At 42.4% G+C, this 15,110-nt stretch overlaps 1 protein-coding gene across 1 annotated transcript; it reads right to left on the bottom strand.

Annotated features, from left to right (window-relative positions):
* Nucleotides 1-6,190: 6,190 nt before the first annotated feature.
* LOC136549727 (uncharacterized) lies at nt 6,191-14,762 on the bottom strand. Its single transcript, XM_066541123.1, has 13 exons — nt 14,221-14,762; nt 12,964-13,093; nt 12,761-12,863; nt 11,891-12,014; nt 11,118-11,183; nt 10,871-10,909; nt 9,811-9,891; nt 9,599-9,646; nt 8,600-8,650; nt 8,437-8,505; nt 7,488-7,736; nt 6,768-7,017; nt 6,191-6,675 (listed from the first exon to the last, which is right to left on the bottom strand). The coding sequence occupies exons 1-13, from the start codon at nt 14,410-14,412 to the stop codon at nt 6,485-6,487; spliced, it is 1,593 nt and encodes a 530-aa protein (XP_066397220.1). The 5' UTR covers nt 14,413-14,762; the 3' UTR covers nt 6,191-6,484.
* Nucleotides 14,763-15,110: the final 348 nt, after the last annotated feature.

Genomic DNA, 15,110 nt, shown 5'->3' on the forward strand with positions numbered 1-15,110 from the left:
AAACACTAAGCACTATGCAAGTGGAGATCACTAAAATGGTGTACGAACACCCTCGATATGTTTCCTCAGCTCCACGCCCCTCAAATGGCCAGGTTGAGGGTCTATTTATAAGTCCTACTAAAAAAGTAGCCGTTGGGGATGAAATCCTGCTTTTCTACTACTGACCAGATGCTCAGGTCGTCCTGATCGGACGCATCCGGTCGTCCTGACCATTAGAGCCATGATCAACTAATCGGACGCTGCCAGCATCCAGTCACATGCCACCGTACGCGTCTTGTCGTAATTTCGCCGCTCTAGAACCTTTCTGTACTCGATCGAACGCTACAGTCTATGTCCGGTCGATTTGCCACCAACGTTCGGTCAGTACTAGATGTGTTGTCGGTGATGATGAACAGTACCATCGGTGCATCTGGTCACTTTACTGTTCAGCATTCGATCGTTGCTGCTGACGCCTTCTATTGTCGAGCCTCTTGATCGGAGCATCTGGTCGCTATACTTGTTGTGCACAAATTCTTTACATGAAGCAAACTCTTCTAGACTATGGTGTAGTTCTAGAAAAGGTACCTCTCTTGTGTGACAATGAGAGTGCGGTAAAGCTTGCTAATAATTCGATTCAATACTCTCGCACCAAGCACATAGATATATGCCATCATTTTCTTAGAGATCATGTTGCTAAAAACAATATATCACTAGAAGGTGTAAGGACCGAGGATCAATTGGTGGATATCTTCACTAAACCGCTAGATGAGGCTATATTTTGTCGGTTGAGAAATGAGCTTAATGTGCTTGACTCTAGTAACTTCACTAAAAAAATGAGCTTGTGTTGTCCCTTGCATTGCATTGTAATATAAAACATGTTTAAGTTTTAGTAATGCACTTAGGGCTTGTCTAACATGGTTGACATCATCGCTAAAAAGCGTGTGAAGAAGCTTAACCTTGGATCAAACTTGATAAGCAACTAAACTTACTTTCAAGTATTGCATTGCATGTGCATGTGTGTTGCTTTGTCGTTTCTTTTCGGTTATCTTTTGAGCACCCGTTGTTTTCATCCACAAATAGGGAGAGCATTTGAAGCTCCTATTGGTTATAAAACTCTCTTGTGTGGTTACATGGTGCTCCTCGCTCCTTTTGTTGCCTATTTTCTTAAAAATAATTATAGCCGAAGGCAAATTATTTAGAAAAACTTGAGGGTTTGAGAGAGGTCTCTCATATCAGTCCTAATTGGTGTTTATTTGGGTCTTATTGAAGTTTAGGACTTGATTGGGAGAAAGCATCACAAAGAAAGGAGGAGTATCTGCAGTTGAAGAGGCACCGGACGTAGGGACCAGACTCACCTGTTGTAGCATCCGGTCAGTACATCAGGAGGAGATACAGTTGCTGAAGAAAGACCGAAAGATGAACAATATTTCGCTGCGCGTCAGGTGTGAAGTTGAATCCGCATCCGGTCTACATGAGGAAGTTAACAGAAAAGGATCGGACTCAGAGTAGCGTTCGGCCATAGTGCATCTGTCACCTCCGATCGCCATTTGGGTGTTTCTGGACCTCTCTATACTTGATCGGACTCTGGTTTTCTGCGTCCGATCGTTTTCACTGGCACGTCAGGTCGCTTCAACTCGTGTGGATTAGTTCCATTTCTTCTGTAACTGTCATGGGGGGCCCTCATTTATTTCACCTCGCCGCTGTGGCCCTGCCATCACGTAGCCCGCGCACCCACGCCGCCTGCATTGCACCGCCGCGCTACCGCATGTGTCTTGCCATGGCCCTGTCATCGCGCTGCCCGCGCACCCGCGCCGCCTACATCGCGCCACCGCACGAGTCTCGCCCCGCAGCCATCCTCGCCTACCGCCATGTGCTCGTGCTCCACTGCGTCGCCGCGTGCTCACGCACCACCGCGTCGCTGCGTTGCCATCCTCTCGCGCTGACGGTTTCCCAGCGCCGTGCCTCCTCGGCCGCCACACTGCTTCACAGCACCAAACACTAGCCCTAAGGGTAAGCCATCTCCATTGCCTACCACGTGTTCGACGATTCATCTCAACCGGCCTTGATTTCAATTCTAATTCCTCTCTCGGTCGTATGACCTTGTAGTGCTATTGTCATTCCCGTGTTGTGTCCCTGTGATCGACAACTTATCCCTTCGCACGTCTTGGGATTGTTCTAAGGTAGCAGGCCATATTCGCTCATTACTTTCCTACTACTTGCTTTCCATTAGGTCATTCACTTCCCTAGTATATAAAGTTGCTTATATATATACCTCCTATTCTATCATGCAGTCAGTTCGGGCAGTGAGTCTACTTGACAGTTGGGCAGTTGATAGATTTACTCAAGGCCAAGCCTGTGAGTATGGATTGAGGCCAAGCCTCACAAGTGTTAGTTGGTAGTTGTTTCTTGTCAGTGGCTATGATTCTTGTCAGCTTCAAAGATGGCACGTTGCAAAAATGTCGGGGGTGGTCCCGGTGATGAGGATCCAACGTCTCCGCCTTGACTGACTACTCAGCAAAAAGGAAATACAGGTTTATTCATTTTGCTTTCTGAGGGCGTGACTACAGGCTCCAGAGCTTGAGGGTCAAAGAGATACTGAGGATTACAGAGTCACCTATTCATCTTCACAAGGCATGCTATGGACAGACAGAGCCTCCGAGACGCCCTCACGGCGGACTTGTGCCACCTACAGATCTTGTCAAATCGCACTTCATAGAGCCGTTTGGTGAGGGGTCGAGTAGGACACCATGTGACTTCACACCTACAGCTCGGCTCCTTGATGCTATTATGAGGACTCTGCTTTCGAGGATGGGCTATCGCGAGGGCCTGACTCGACTTCAGCTATGGCTAGTGCATTACCTGGTGTCTCAGACTATCTTTGATATTTTTGGATGTGATGCTTTTAGAGATGGAGGACACACCAGCAGAGGGCTTCAGAGGTCACCGTCAGCTGCCTTATGCTCATTGGATCACTTTCTTACTCTGAAAGGTAGTTCCACACAAGTTCCCAGAGACAATGGCAGAGTGGACAGGTGCTACTACTGAGTTTCCACAGTATGACATGAGTCAGATGCTACGTCACAGTCGTGCGAGGACACCTCACCAGCCGAGTCATCGCCTAGAGGTACCAAATACAGCAGCTCAGTAGGATGATATCATCAGGGGAATCATAGAGACAGAGGAGGAGCTTGATGCACAGCAGGAAGATGAGGTCAAGAGCAACCCGAGTGATAGCTCAGATGATGACTATCAGTCGATTCCGCAGATGGCACCTCGTCCACACGACAAAGAGGCCAGTGGTTCCAGCTCAGCTCCACCATAGCCACCATAGACAGACCCAACACTCCTAGTTGTACTTGAGTGGATGAGGCAGGACCAAGCACGCCAGGCACAGGAGACTGCAGCTGCACTTGCTCAGGTTCAGGCACGATAGGATGAGTTTCAGCAGCAGCAGCAGCCCATGTAGCAGCAGCTTATGATTCAGCAGTAGTTACTTGGCTTCATACAGCATGTATTCACTGCTATTGGGGTTGATCCTCAGCAATCTACATTTTAGATAGGCCAGCCTGCCACCACCACTCTAGTGACTCCAGCTGTATAGCCTAGTGGGCTTCTAAGTCAGAGACAGCCAGCTTCTTAGTTTGCCTCACCTACAGAGCAAGTGTCTCAGTGGTTTGCTTCACCAGGGACAGCTCAGGGTCCGCACTTTATTCCTATTGTTACGGGCTTCACTCTGACTCAAACTTCTTCGGCGTTAGTGACGAACACCCTAGTCTCTAGGAGTCTCGACGCTACCTTCAGTGAGCTTATAGGGCAGCCTACACCTCTAGTGTTCCGAGCCTCTGTCCCTACCATAGCTGCTCCAGTTACCGGGACTACCGAGACGATTCTGTCGTCTGTTGCATCATTCGAGCCACCTCAGACAGTCACTCCTACACTTGAGGCTTCAGCGACAACGATAGCGACAGATGTGTCTCCCCTTCCTACAGTGACACATGTAGAGTTACAGGCCGCGCCAGTTACTGACTAGACCCAGACCGCTTCATCTTCACTTCTAGCTACAGAGGGTCAGACCACTCAGAGTTCAGGGTCAGAGGATGATGCAGCTCAGTTCTAGGTCTCTCACCGCACCTCAGCGCCCGACTTGACTGCTCCTGTCCCGCCATCCGACCTTTAGGTTTTGGTGCTTGATGCCAAAGGTGGAGAGAGACCGAGTATGTTAGATTTAGGGGAGCGTGTGAGATGGACTCGATTCTTTTGGTCTTTCGTGTGTGATACTTCGTGCATTCACGTTTACTTTCATGTATTGTATTATATACATGTGATGGTGAGATTTATGTGATATGTGTGCTCTCTACATTGTTTTATATATGTCATGTCACTTGGTTATGCTCATTGATTTTGCTTCTGTGTTTTACTCCAATTCAAATGAGCTTTACTTCATGTACTCATACTTAATTCATATCTTTTGAGTATACCATATTGGCTTGGGTCAATAAGCATGCCTAATTCTTTTGTTCCTATTGTCAAAAGCTTATGTGAACCAAGCATGTTGAAAACCTCACTCATCTCTTTTACATACTCAAGGTTGTGTTATCATCAATCACCAAAAATGGAGAGATTGAAAGCATCTAGGCCCCAAGTTGGGTTTCGGTGATTAATAACGATACGAGATTACTATGACTAATGTGTGTTTTACAGAGGCAATTTGAGTTAGGTCATGGTAATGGAAATTGATTGGGCAATCATGGTTGTCATGCCCCTGTCGATGAAATCGTTTCGGTTTTCAAAGGATGGACGACAAGGTTAAGGACGGACTAGTTCTAATTGTCGTTTGGTGTTGGAGAGACTTAAAGTAGTATAGGACTTTGTTTTTTTGTCGTACTATTAAGGGGGTATGAACTAGTAGCTTAACCTAGGTGAGTCTAATGGATTAGGTGTGGTGCACACTTGTCAAACTTAGCACTATATAGCTTAGGAATAGCCCTAAGATCGATAGAAGTCAACTTCATTCACAAAGAATTTTGAATTGAAAGTAAATAGAGAGTCAAATGACTCACCGGACGCTGGTTTGGTTGTGACCGAACGCAGCTTGGAGAGTCCGATCAGTTCATTTAATCGGCAGCAGCAATTAGAGTACGACCGGACGCTGGATACAAGTGCTCACCGGACGCGATGCTAGCCGTATCTATAGTAGCGTGGACAGGCTGTTGACCACGGACCAGACGCTGAACAGAGAAATGGCCGGACTCTTGGTGTTAGCGTCCGATCAACATCAGTAAGGTTCCAAAGAGGTTTTTTGATGACCGGACGCGTCCGATGGGTGCTGACCGGACACAGGTCAGAGTCCGGTCAGAGCAAACGGCTCTTTCTGACACGCTGACGCATTACACTGACCGGTGCATCCGATCACCTTGACCAGAACGTTCGGTCATCTCGATACTTGCTGAGTTAGACCTCAACCGCTATGCTTTGAATAGGGGGGTATAAATACATATTCTACTCGTCCATTTGAGGTCTCTTATCCATTTGTTCAGCTGAGAAACAAATTTGGAGTGCAAGAGAGAGCAAGAGCATAGTGGGATGATTGAGATTTGATAATCCAAGATTAAGGACCTCATTAGTGCATAGAAAGAAGCAAATGTGCATCCACCTACTCATTATGTTTGTCTAGTAAGAGTTTGTGCTTGTTACTCTTGATGATCGTCATCACTAAGACGACTCAGTGGTGGAGCTTATAGATGACCCAAGTCATTTTATGAGCGATTGTAGACGATTCATCCGCGATAGTGTCCAAGAATCAACCCGTAGAAAGCACTTAATCTTTACGCGAATCAAGGTAAAGTTACACCCTTATGCGGCTGCTTCAACGAGGACTAGTGAAGAGTGACGACTCTACGATACCTCAGAAAAAACATCGCCGTATTCCTTTCTCTCTTTATTTTGAGCATTTACATTTAAACAATTTATTTTATCTTTACATACCTATAATTGCCATGCTAGTAGGATTAGAACATATGGCGTAAAACTTTTGAATGGGAGAACAATAGAAACACATTCTAGGCACAAAGGGTAAAATGAGCTAACTGTAGAACTTAATTATTGCATAAATTGAAAAAATTAGCCTAATTCACCTCCCATCTTGGATATCTTATCATTTCACTGTACACAGTTACAAGAGCAAGTTGTGCAGCAACATTTCAACAACAGATTAAATAACATTGTTGGGCCCCTTCCATTCCCATTTTCTGCCTAACCTACTGACTAATGAAATTTGCCAGAAAAGGCCAATGCACATTGGGTTACTGCATATACACACGTGCGCATTAGCTGAATACATGCAACAAGGTGTCGAAGCATTATACAGAAAAGCTGGACATAGCAATGAGAAGGATTTCCTCTCCTCCAAATGAATAATCAAATGAGAGAGCATGATATGAATACTGACCCTAAATGCCAAGATTAGACAAAAAAGATCTACTCTTTCACCTACACTGCAATAATTTTACAACAGCTGTGAAAAAAGATGACCAAGCCACATCTGATCAAGAAATGCTAGCCCCACGATAGCCCATACGCTCTCAAGCTTCCACTGAGGCTGCTGCTTATCAAGGAGCTTTCTTGCCTTTCCATCAGATCCACTGAGCTCACAACTCAGGTGGTTACAAATGGGCTCTCCAAGGGCCAATTTGGCACCTATGGCAAAACAATAGCTCAGGGGCTTCACAAATTCCATACCTGTGCCAGTGGCATTAAAGCACTATGTGCATATGAAAAACCGCTTCAACCTTCAGGTGAGGGGGGCCTGTGACCGTATGGCACATAATAAGAGGTCTCCTGGTCAATTGGTGTCCGGAGAAGAGGATTCCATCGATCAAAGATGATGCGGCCGCCTCGTCCAATCCTACCTCGACACCGAAATGGTGGTGATGCGGCACCGTTCTCAATAGGAGGATCTAGTGGTGGCTTGATACCTGCTGCAACCAACTTCTCCGGGTCAAGTGGTCTTGTGAATAAGAATATTGGCTCCTCAGGATCCTGTATTTGAAGAAGCTGGTAAATAAACTTGACAAGGGGACTAAAGCAACTAGAGTATTTACCGATCTACACCAAGTTCCATTCCAATTAACAATTGCACACTAGATGATAGTGGTGCCCGCGCATTCAAATGCTCAATGTCCTAGAGGGCAACAAAAGATTAATTTGCAAAAAGAAAAATCCGGACGTCCACTAGAGAATCCTCTATCTGGCCAGTTTCTCACTGGATTCCAGTCAGGTGTTTTCTGTTTTATACTTTATGTGTTTGCTCAAGTTCCATATCTTTCTGGAAAAAAAATAACAAAATTAGATTGTAAACAAATTGAAACAGAACTTAATAGCTTTCTTAATTATGCTGGTTAAAATCAATGGGGTAGTGGGGTTAGCATGAAACACATGTTTAACACCATTTTTTTGGGTAGTGACCGATATGACAAGGATAAGAGGGGGGAGACTGAGAGACACCATACCCTTTTAAATGCCCAGCCATTCTGCTGAGGCCTCCTTTTAAGTTCTCGTTCACGCTTTATGCGAAGTGGAGGGATCACAGATAGCTTGTTAGCAGGGAACCTAGGATGGAAAACAGCTGGACGTATATATGGCTGTTCAGTTGTGGTGTCATCTGAATCCGCATAATCATCATCACTCGATTCAAATCTGCTAGAAGTTTGCTGGAAGCCAGACAAGGTAGTCCCATCCTCAACAAGCTGGGCCTCATGCTGAACCAAAAAAAGGATGTAGTGAGGCAACAAGAATTTAATGTACCACTGTACCCAGAGTTAGAAAGCTAATAGACTAGGGCATAAAAAAGAAGTGGACTTTAACTAGAATCTTAAATCTGGACAGAACATAATATCACTCATTGATAAATCCTTAATCATGAGTAGTGGACCATAATATAAGGAAAATGTATTTAATGAATTTACCCAGACACTTCTGCTCCCACGTGTAAAATGATAGAAGTGAAGCTAGCCTTTTATGTCCATTCATGGAACCAAGTACCAGCAGTCCTCAACATGACTGTAACTAGAGTGTTGATGATTTTTTAAGCTATGATATAGTGCCTAATTGCAGTTCTGTGATTATAAACATAAATATTGACATGGCATCTGGGTGGGCAAGGTCCAGGCATAGCGAATATAGCAGGTAGTTGTGGCTTGTAGGTGGGTGAGGTCATAGGATTGCAAATATAACAGGTGAATGCAACCAAATAATAAGTATCCAAGGTGCCTAATGATGCTGTCCCCATCTTATGTGCCACCCCGTGTGGTATGGTAGACCAAGGCATACAGTAAAGCATCAAGTGATTTAAGCTTCACATGCAATCGATATATGTATCAGTAGCACAGAAGGATATGTAATTCACATCATCATTATATTTTTTTTTGGGGGGGGGGGGGGGGGGGGGGGGGGGGATACCTTATATTTCATCTGAACGCGTTGCAGGTTAACTTGGCATTCCATGGCCTCCCGCTTCGTCTCTTCCCTCTGTAAACCATGTGTTATTAACTATATCTACAGAAGTGTTGTTTACCAATTCTAAGAAATACTACAAGGCAGGGCAGTCCATGCATGAACTAACCTTAATCAAAGCATCCATCAGTGCTTTTGCTTGCTCCAAGTTACGTCGCACCTGATATAAATTTTTTCAAGCTGGCATCATAAGCAGTAAAAAGCACAAATATCGTAGCACCATGCAAGATCTTTTAAGTTTCGGCCTATATCAAGACATGCAAAACAATGGTTTTACAGATTTTAAATATGTATGCATTCACTCAACTTCACAACTGCATCACATAAAATAAAGGTACTACAAAAACTACTGCAGATATACAAAGGGAATTCTCCATGCAGGCATAGTTCCTAAACTAAATGCCATTAGCCAATTCAAGAAAGGGAATATAATTCCTAAACTAAACATAATTATAAGACTATTGTTAGCAATAACTGTGCATTATTATGAAAACTAGGATTATTTTTTTCCTTTTGAACATCTTTGCACAAGTTATGTTAAAAAACGAACAAGAAAAGCTCCATGTGGCATCAACACAAAAGAACGGCTAAAGAACTAGATCACAACTGATTAGTGAGCACCTAGAAACAAAAATTATAACTGAAGAAAGCAATTAATGAAATTCATGGAGAAGTAATCAGGTGTTGATTCAACAAATTTAGGGATGTAATAATATAGACATATGGTTCCATAGTGTCAAAATATCCAACTTACATTTTCTGCAGTTAGAAAATAGGATTACTGCTTTCTTTATGTACTCCCTCTGTCCCAAAATATAAGGCATGCACATACTTAAAAAGTGAAACTTCGTTATCTCTGACCAAAAATTAGTCTAATATGAAAAGTTTGTGCTGCGAAAGTGATTACATTGGATTTGTATTTAGAAATACTTTCTAATGATCAAACTTTTGCTCTACAAATAATTTAGGAAAAATTAGTGGTCAAAGTGTAATCTTGAAGTCAACACCAAGTCAAATCACGCCTTATATTTTCATACGGAGGGAATATCAATGCAACATTAATATGATTCACTGATGTAATAACCAGAAGAAAACAATTGCTGCTTACCAGACGGAGTTTTTCGAATGATTGGATATTGTTTTCCCTTCTTTGCATCTGGAAAAGGCAGCAAGAATTATGTAACTAAAGGGAAAAGCATCACTCATGTTTGAAGGGGGGAAAAGCATGATACCAGAAGGTAAAATTCAAAAAGGGGAAAATTGAGCTTCTCTATTAATGGCTCCAGCCATAAATTAAATCACTGGTCACAAGCCACCTACCCTTCTTGTATGAAGACGATGGGCCTTTTCTCTTGGTCTGAAGACATTGTATGGATTTGTATCATTCACTGGTGGAGGCGGCTGCAAAACAACAGTCAATTAGTTAAAGTAATGCAGGCAAGCAACCAAAAATTTACTATAACATCCTAACTTGATAAACCAAAACAAAGCACAAAGATTTGTCATAAATTGTAACGTTTACTTATGGTTTGGCCGTATGGGTGAATTTCATCAATTTTTATTTCCTCAAAGCACTCCATGAGTTTCATTAATTCCTTCGAGGAAAAGGTGTGCTACAATTTATAACTCATTTGGGATGCCAAAAAGAATAACCAAGTTGCAAACATCACTAATAAGGGCCAGACAGATCTACCTAAACTACAGGAGTCGGCACTTTGCAAGCCAAACATAAGCTGCCTTTTAGGACTCCCATTCAAGCAAAGATTTAATCCAACATCTGCACTGCTATCATGCTGTTACAACATGTGATTTCAATTTCATTAAGAAAACTAGAAGTTTGTCACACAGATGTATTATGAACGCATATGCTTGTCAATTCAGTAAATAAAAAAGATTACAAGAGGGACCACTCATCGTAGGGTTTCAAACCAGTTTCTCGTATAGTGCGACTCCACATAACACTCTGACGGCCATGCACACTACACAATTTAACACAATTATTGCCACGGCTGCTGACAAGAATTACAGAGTATAATTGCAATGTCACGTTCATGGGTTTTGACTTTTGAGATGTCGCCTAGGCATTGAGGCGCATCCCAGGCGTCACAGGACACCACAAGGTTTTAGTTACGCCGTATTGCCTTGGCGTAACCGCAGCACCACAAGACACCACAACGCCTCAAAAACCATGGTCACGTGGCACACTATATTTCACAAACAAATATCATGTTTCACAACTGGAATCTGGAATAATTGCACAGAACACTAATTTACATCGGACTCAAGAAATATCATTCATAAACAGAAGAGTGCTTAAACACAAAAGGAAATTCATGAAAAGTTGAGGTAAATTACTAAGATACCGAAGAAATATGCTAACCTGCAAACGCCGAAGAATAGGCTTTTGCCATCGCTCCCTCTGATAAATAAAAGATACAAGATAAAAGAGTTACAAGCCAAGTTTCTTATTTAAAGGCTAACCAAGATAAGAAGGGTTCAGACATGGAAAATATATAGCGAAAAGAAGATATGAAAGTCAAAGACAGAAACTCATGCTACAAAAACTAAAAGAGGAACATTGCTTGTACTAAGAAATCATTATGCTGCATCTTAAAAGTAAAAGATACCTTTGCTTTCCAGTAATTATATACAGCTTGGAAAACAGCATATCGAACAGACAGGTACTGCAAAGCCTATAGAGAAAGCACTTGGTCAGTAACTGTTCAAACCGAAAGAGAACAGATTGATAATGTAACCCTCCCCAAGAATCTAGAGACAAAAAAGAACTGAAGAATAATCATATCACCTGCAGATTTATGACAAACTATTCTCATTTTAACTTAATATCCACAAACATTAGTAAGCAAATCCATGATGGCATATGCACTAAAAACTAAGTGTGTTGGCACGTAATTCTACTTGCTGCAAAATTTCCTTGATAATCCATAATGGGCGCGCAAAGTTTAAATTATGTATGCCATATTAAACACCAATATTTTTCAACAAACAGCAGGATGAGAACATATTGCAAAGTCACTTCTGTTATAAATATCTTGTACTGCTGTCGTTAAAGAGTACAACACTGAAAAAACATGGGATTTTGAATTTGATGCATAAATGTTTTCACAAATATTGGACACCGGACATCAAACATCAGTACATTGTAATCCTAACACAAACATCGAACAAAAACATTCATATCAGATGTATCTAGCATGAAGAGGTCTAAGACATTGAACACACGAAATTGAATGACCAGCTTTCTATGCATTTGAACTTCAAGTGGATCTGAAGTATGAATGATGCTGCTATATCAAGTACAGGATACACTAAAATGAAATATAGTCCGCAGGCTAACTAAGTTATCGCCTTAAGGTTTCCATTTAGCATGTGGTTTTACCTCCATAGCAGCATCTAGCTGCAAGAGGACTGGCACTGGTCCTATGAAAGCTGGTGTTATGGCTCCTGCTCTTTCACGAGCTTTGTGGTCCAAAACTTCCAACTTCAATAGGAGGACCTCCAACCTGTGATAGGACTTCAATTAAAATATAGAAAAAACGGTACAAACGATAAAAAATAATTGACGAACTGTTCTTTTGCACAAAATTAATTGAGCGGACAAAACGAAGTTGAAATATGATTTGCCCTCACCCCCCCCCCCCCCAAAAAAAAAAAGGGGGGTCAGAAAAAAAATACCAGCACACGCCATACCAATATTACGTAGTCACTAAGAATATTCTAAATGGTACAGCTGTACAAGTGTTAACTAAACTTCAGAAGTAAAACAGACCTATTCTCCTTCCATTTCACAATATGCCTCTGTAACCACCGTATCAAAAACTAAGGAAGCGATGACAAGTTGCAATCACTTAACGTCTTTTGTCTTCTTAAGTAGGGCCAGAGAGCAGAAACATAGCAATAAATACGCTCTAGCTGACCTCAATTGACTAATATTTAAAATAGCCTGAAAACATATACTCCCTCCATTCCAAATTATAAGACGTTTTGGCTTTTTTAGATATGCGCTATGTCTAAATGCATAGTAAAAGCAATGTATCTAGAAAAGCCAAAACGTCTTATAATTTGGAATGAAGGGAGTAGTTCTAAACTCTCAAGTTCGTTCTAATATTCTATGCACATGGTGCATACTCTAACCACAACTTAAATTCCAGCCTTAGGTCCTTCAACAAGTCAACCAATTTATTTTAGACAATGCATTTCTTAATTTATATATATTCTTAAGTTAACTAGATCAATAGTGTTCTCTTACTTTTCAGGGTTTATATTCTTCCGCTCGTTATTGAATTCTTCAAGCCAGTCCTCATCTTCATTGTCCAGGTCATACTCGACAAATTCACCGATGTCAGCTCTGGCTGCAGATATTGATCACTCTTAGTAATAAACCTAATAAACATAACAGTGTAAGTTTAACAAGAAAAGAATGCATCCCCAGGGAAGTAACAAGAAAGAAACCTCCTCTTCCACGTATATAAGATGTCGGTTGTGCAAAGGTACGAGTATAGTCCCTTTCATATGTGTCCACAGCATCAAACTGCGGTGTAGGTATTTCTTGGGCATTTTTCTTACTGGGTGCTTGATTTCCCTGCAGAGTAAAGTGATATAATTCCTTTGTCCAGCATCCTTTGAAACATATAGTAGCAGTCCAATAGATGTACCAAGAACATATTGGTTTAGGTGAGGGAGTTAGAGAAGCCCACATCAGACTATGTTTTCTTGCAATAGCGGAATAGCCCATACAATAATTTAAAATGATCAGAAATATATACTCTCAGATAAACTTAGCAAAGCAATGATTTTGAATTCTTCTAAGGACAAGACATTTTTTTAAGAAAAAGGGTACAATAGGAAAAAATCACTATGGTTTCAATCAGGCAGAGACAAAAAATTTAATATTGTTGGAAATCTGCACCAACAAATTACTATACAATATCTGAACTACTGTCCAAAAAATAACAACCAGTTTGTATCCAAATTCCAGACAAGAGAACCAGGCAATGAGTTCAAAATAGATTAATTGATAAAGGCTTGCCCTCTTATAAATGAGTTGTACACAAATGAAAGTATTAACAGCAACAACTTCATTAAGCGACTCTTCAGACCTAAAGGTGAGTGGTATTGATAGGTTCATAAAGAAATGAATATGACAAGCTATTATAGGATACAGCATGTATTATTCCTCCGGAAAAGCTTTATTTCTAGCTAATTTTAACATAAGGCCATGTTTGGTTCCCAAGAATTAAGAGGAATTGGAAAGTAATCTAATAATGAAGTGGGAAGCACCTTCTAGATATTGGTTTCAATTCATGGGATCCAAACAGGTCCTAAGAGATACTTTGTTACATTGTCCACATAATTTTAGCCACAACATGCTAGTAAACTTCATTTGACATGTCCAAACATTACTAGGATTGGAATGATTCCATGATATTACAACCTGCTGGATTGGAATGATTCCATGATATTACAACCTGCAGTCTAACCCAAGTCCTCTTCATTTCACATTTCACAATAGCCACCAAGACAACAACTACAAGAAACAGTACAAACACATGTCGCACATAACAGAAAGCTTAGTTGGTGAAATGGGGATTCAAGCACAGAAGAAAGCTCAATTCATGTCACTTCAACCTAGAAACAAACTCAATGAGCCTATAAGCTCCAACATTTAACATTGCTGAAGCTCAAACTCAAGCAGCAGGACCAAAATACCTCGCCCTCTGTGGCGTTGTTCACCCCAGACGCGGTGAGCTCAGCTCCTGAGTGCCGCAGCAGCACCCCAGCCCTCGCAGAGGAAAGCGGCGCGACCCCTGGCTCGTCATCCTCGAACTCCCGCACAGACTTGAGGATGGGGAGCTTCTTGTGGATGTCGAGCGGCCGCGGCCTGAACGAGAGCCTACTCATAGTTCCCACCACTACCACCGCCGCTGCAACCTCATCTCATCTCCGCCGCCCACCTCCTCGCCCAACCACTCGCCCGCACCGGCTCGCCCAAGGCACTGAACGAACGAGCAGCTCAGGCCCGGGAGAAACCCTAGGTCCACGAGGGCCGAGTGGCAGGGCCGGGCGCGCCGGGCCGCGGGAGCCGCGAGGGATGCCGCGGAGCGGTGGGTGACGCGGAGGGGAGGCGGCGGGGGAGCTAGGGTTAGGGTTTTGAGCGGGGAATCGGGCTCTTAGGGTTTGAAAGGAAATGGAAGCGAGGGAAGAAGGACGCGAGGAGGAAGAAAGAGGCAGGGCGTCGAGCCGAGGGGAGGGATTGGGAGCCAGGTCGGGCTCGAGGCGGCAGTTGAGTACGTGTACGTATCCGTATGGGCGTAGACGGTATGTGTACGTATACGTACTTACATTTGTATTTTCGTACTATACTTGTAGTAGGTTTATATATATTTATTAGAAGAATTTTCTAAAAATAACTTGGCCCGCAAATGTTGCAATAGTTGACCAATTTGGTCATTTGTATTTTTGCTGGCCGGGTCAATAGTTGAGAGCATGTACTAGTTAGAGATATTAATAATTAAACTAAATTTATTATACAAAGTTGTTGAATATGAGACGGACGATGTATCCCTAATTTCTCTCACGCACGTCAATCTTTAAATTGT

Source organism: Miscanthus floridulus, chromosome 4, assembly GCF_019320115.1.
Source record: "Miscanthus floridulus cultivar M001 chromosome 4, ASM1932011v1, whole genome shotgun sequence".
In the NCBI taxonomy this organism is placed as follows: domain Eukaryota; kingdom Viridiplantae; phylum Streptophyta; class Magnoliopsida; order Poales; family Poaceae; genus Miscanthus; species Miscanthus floridulus.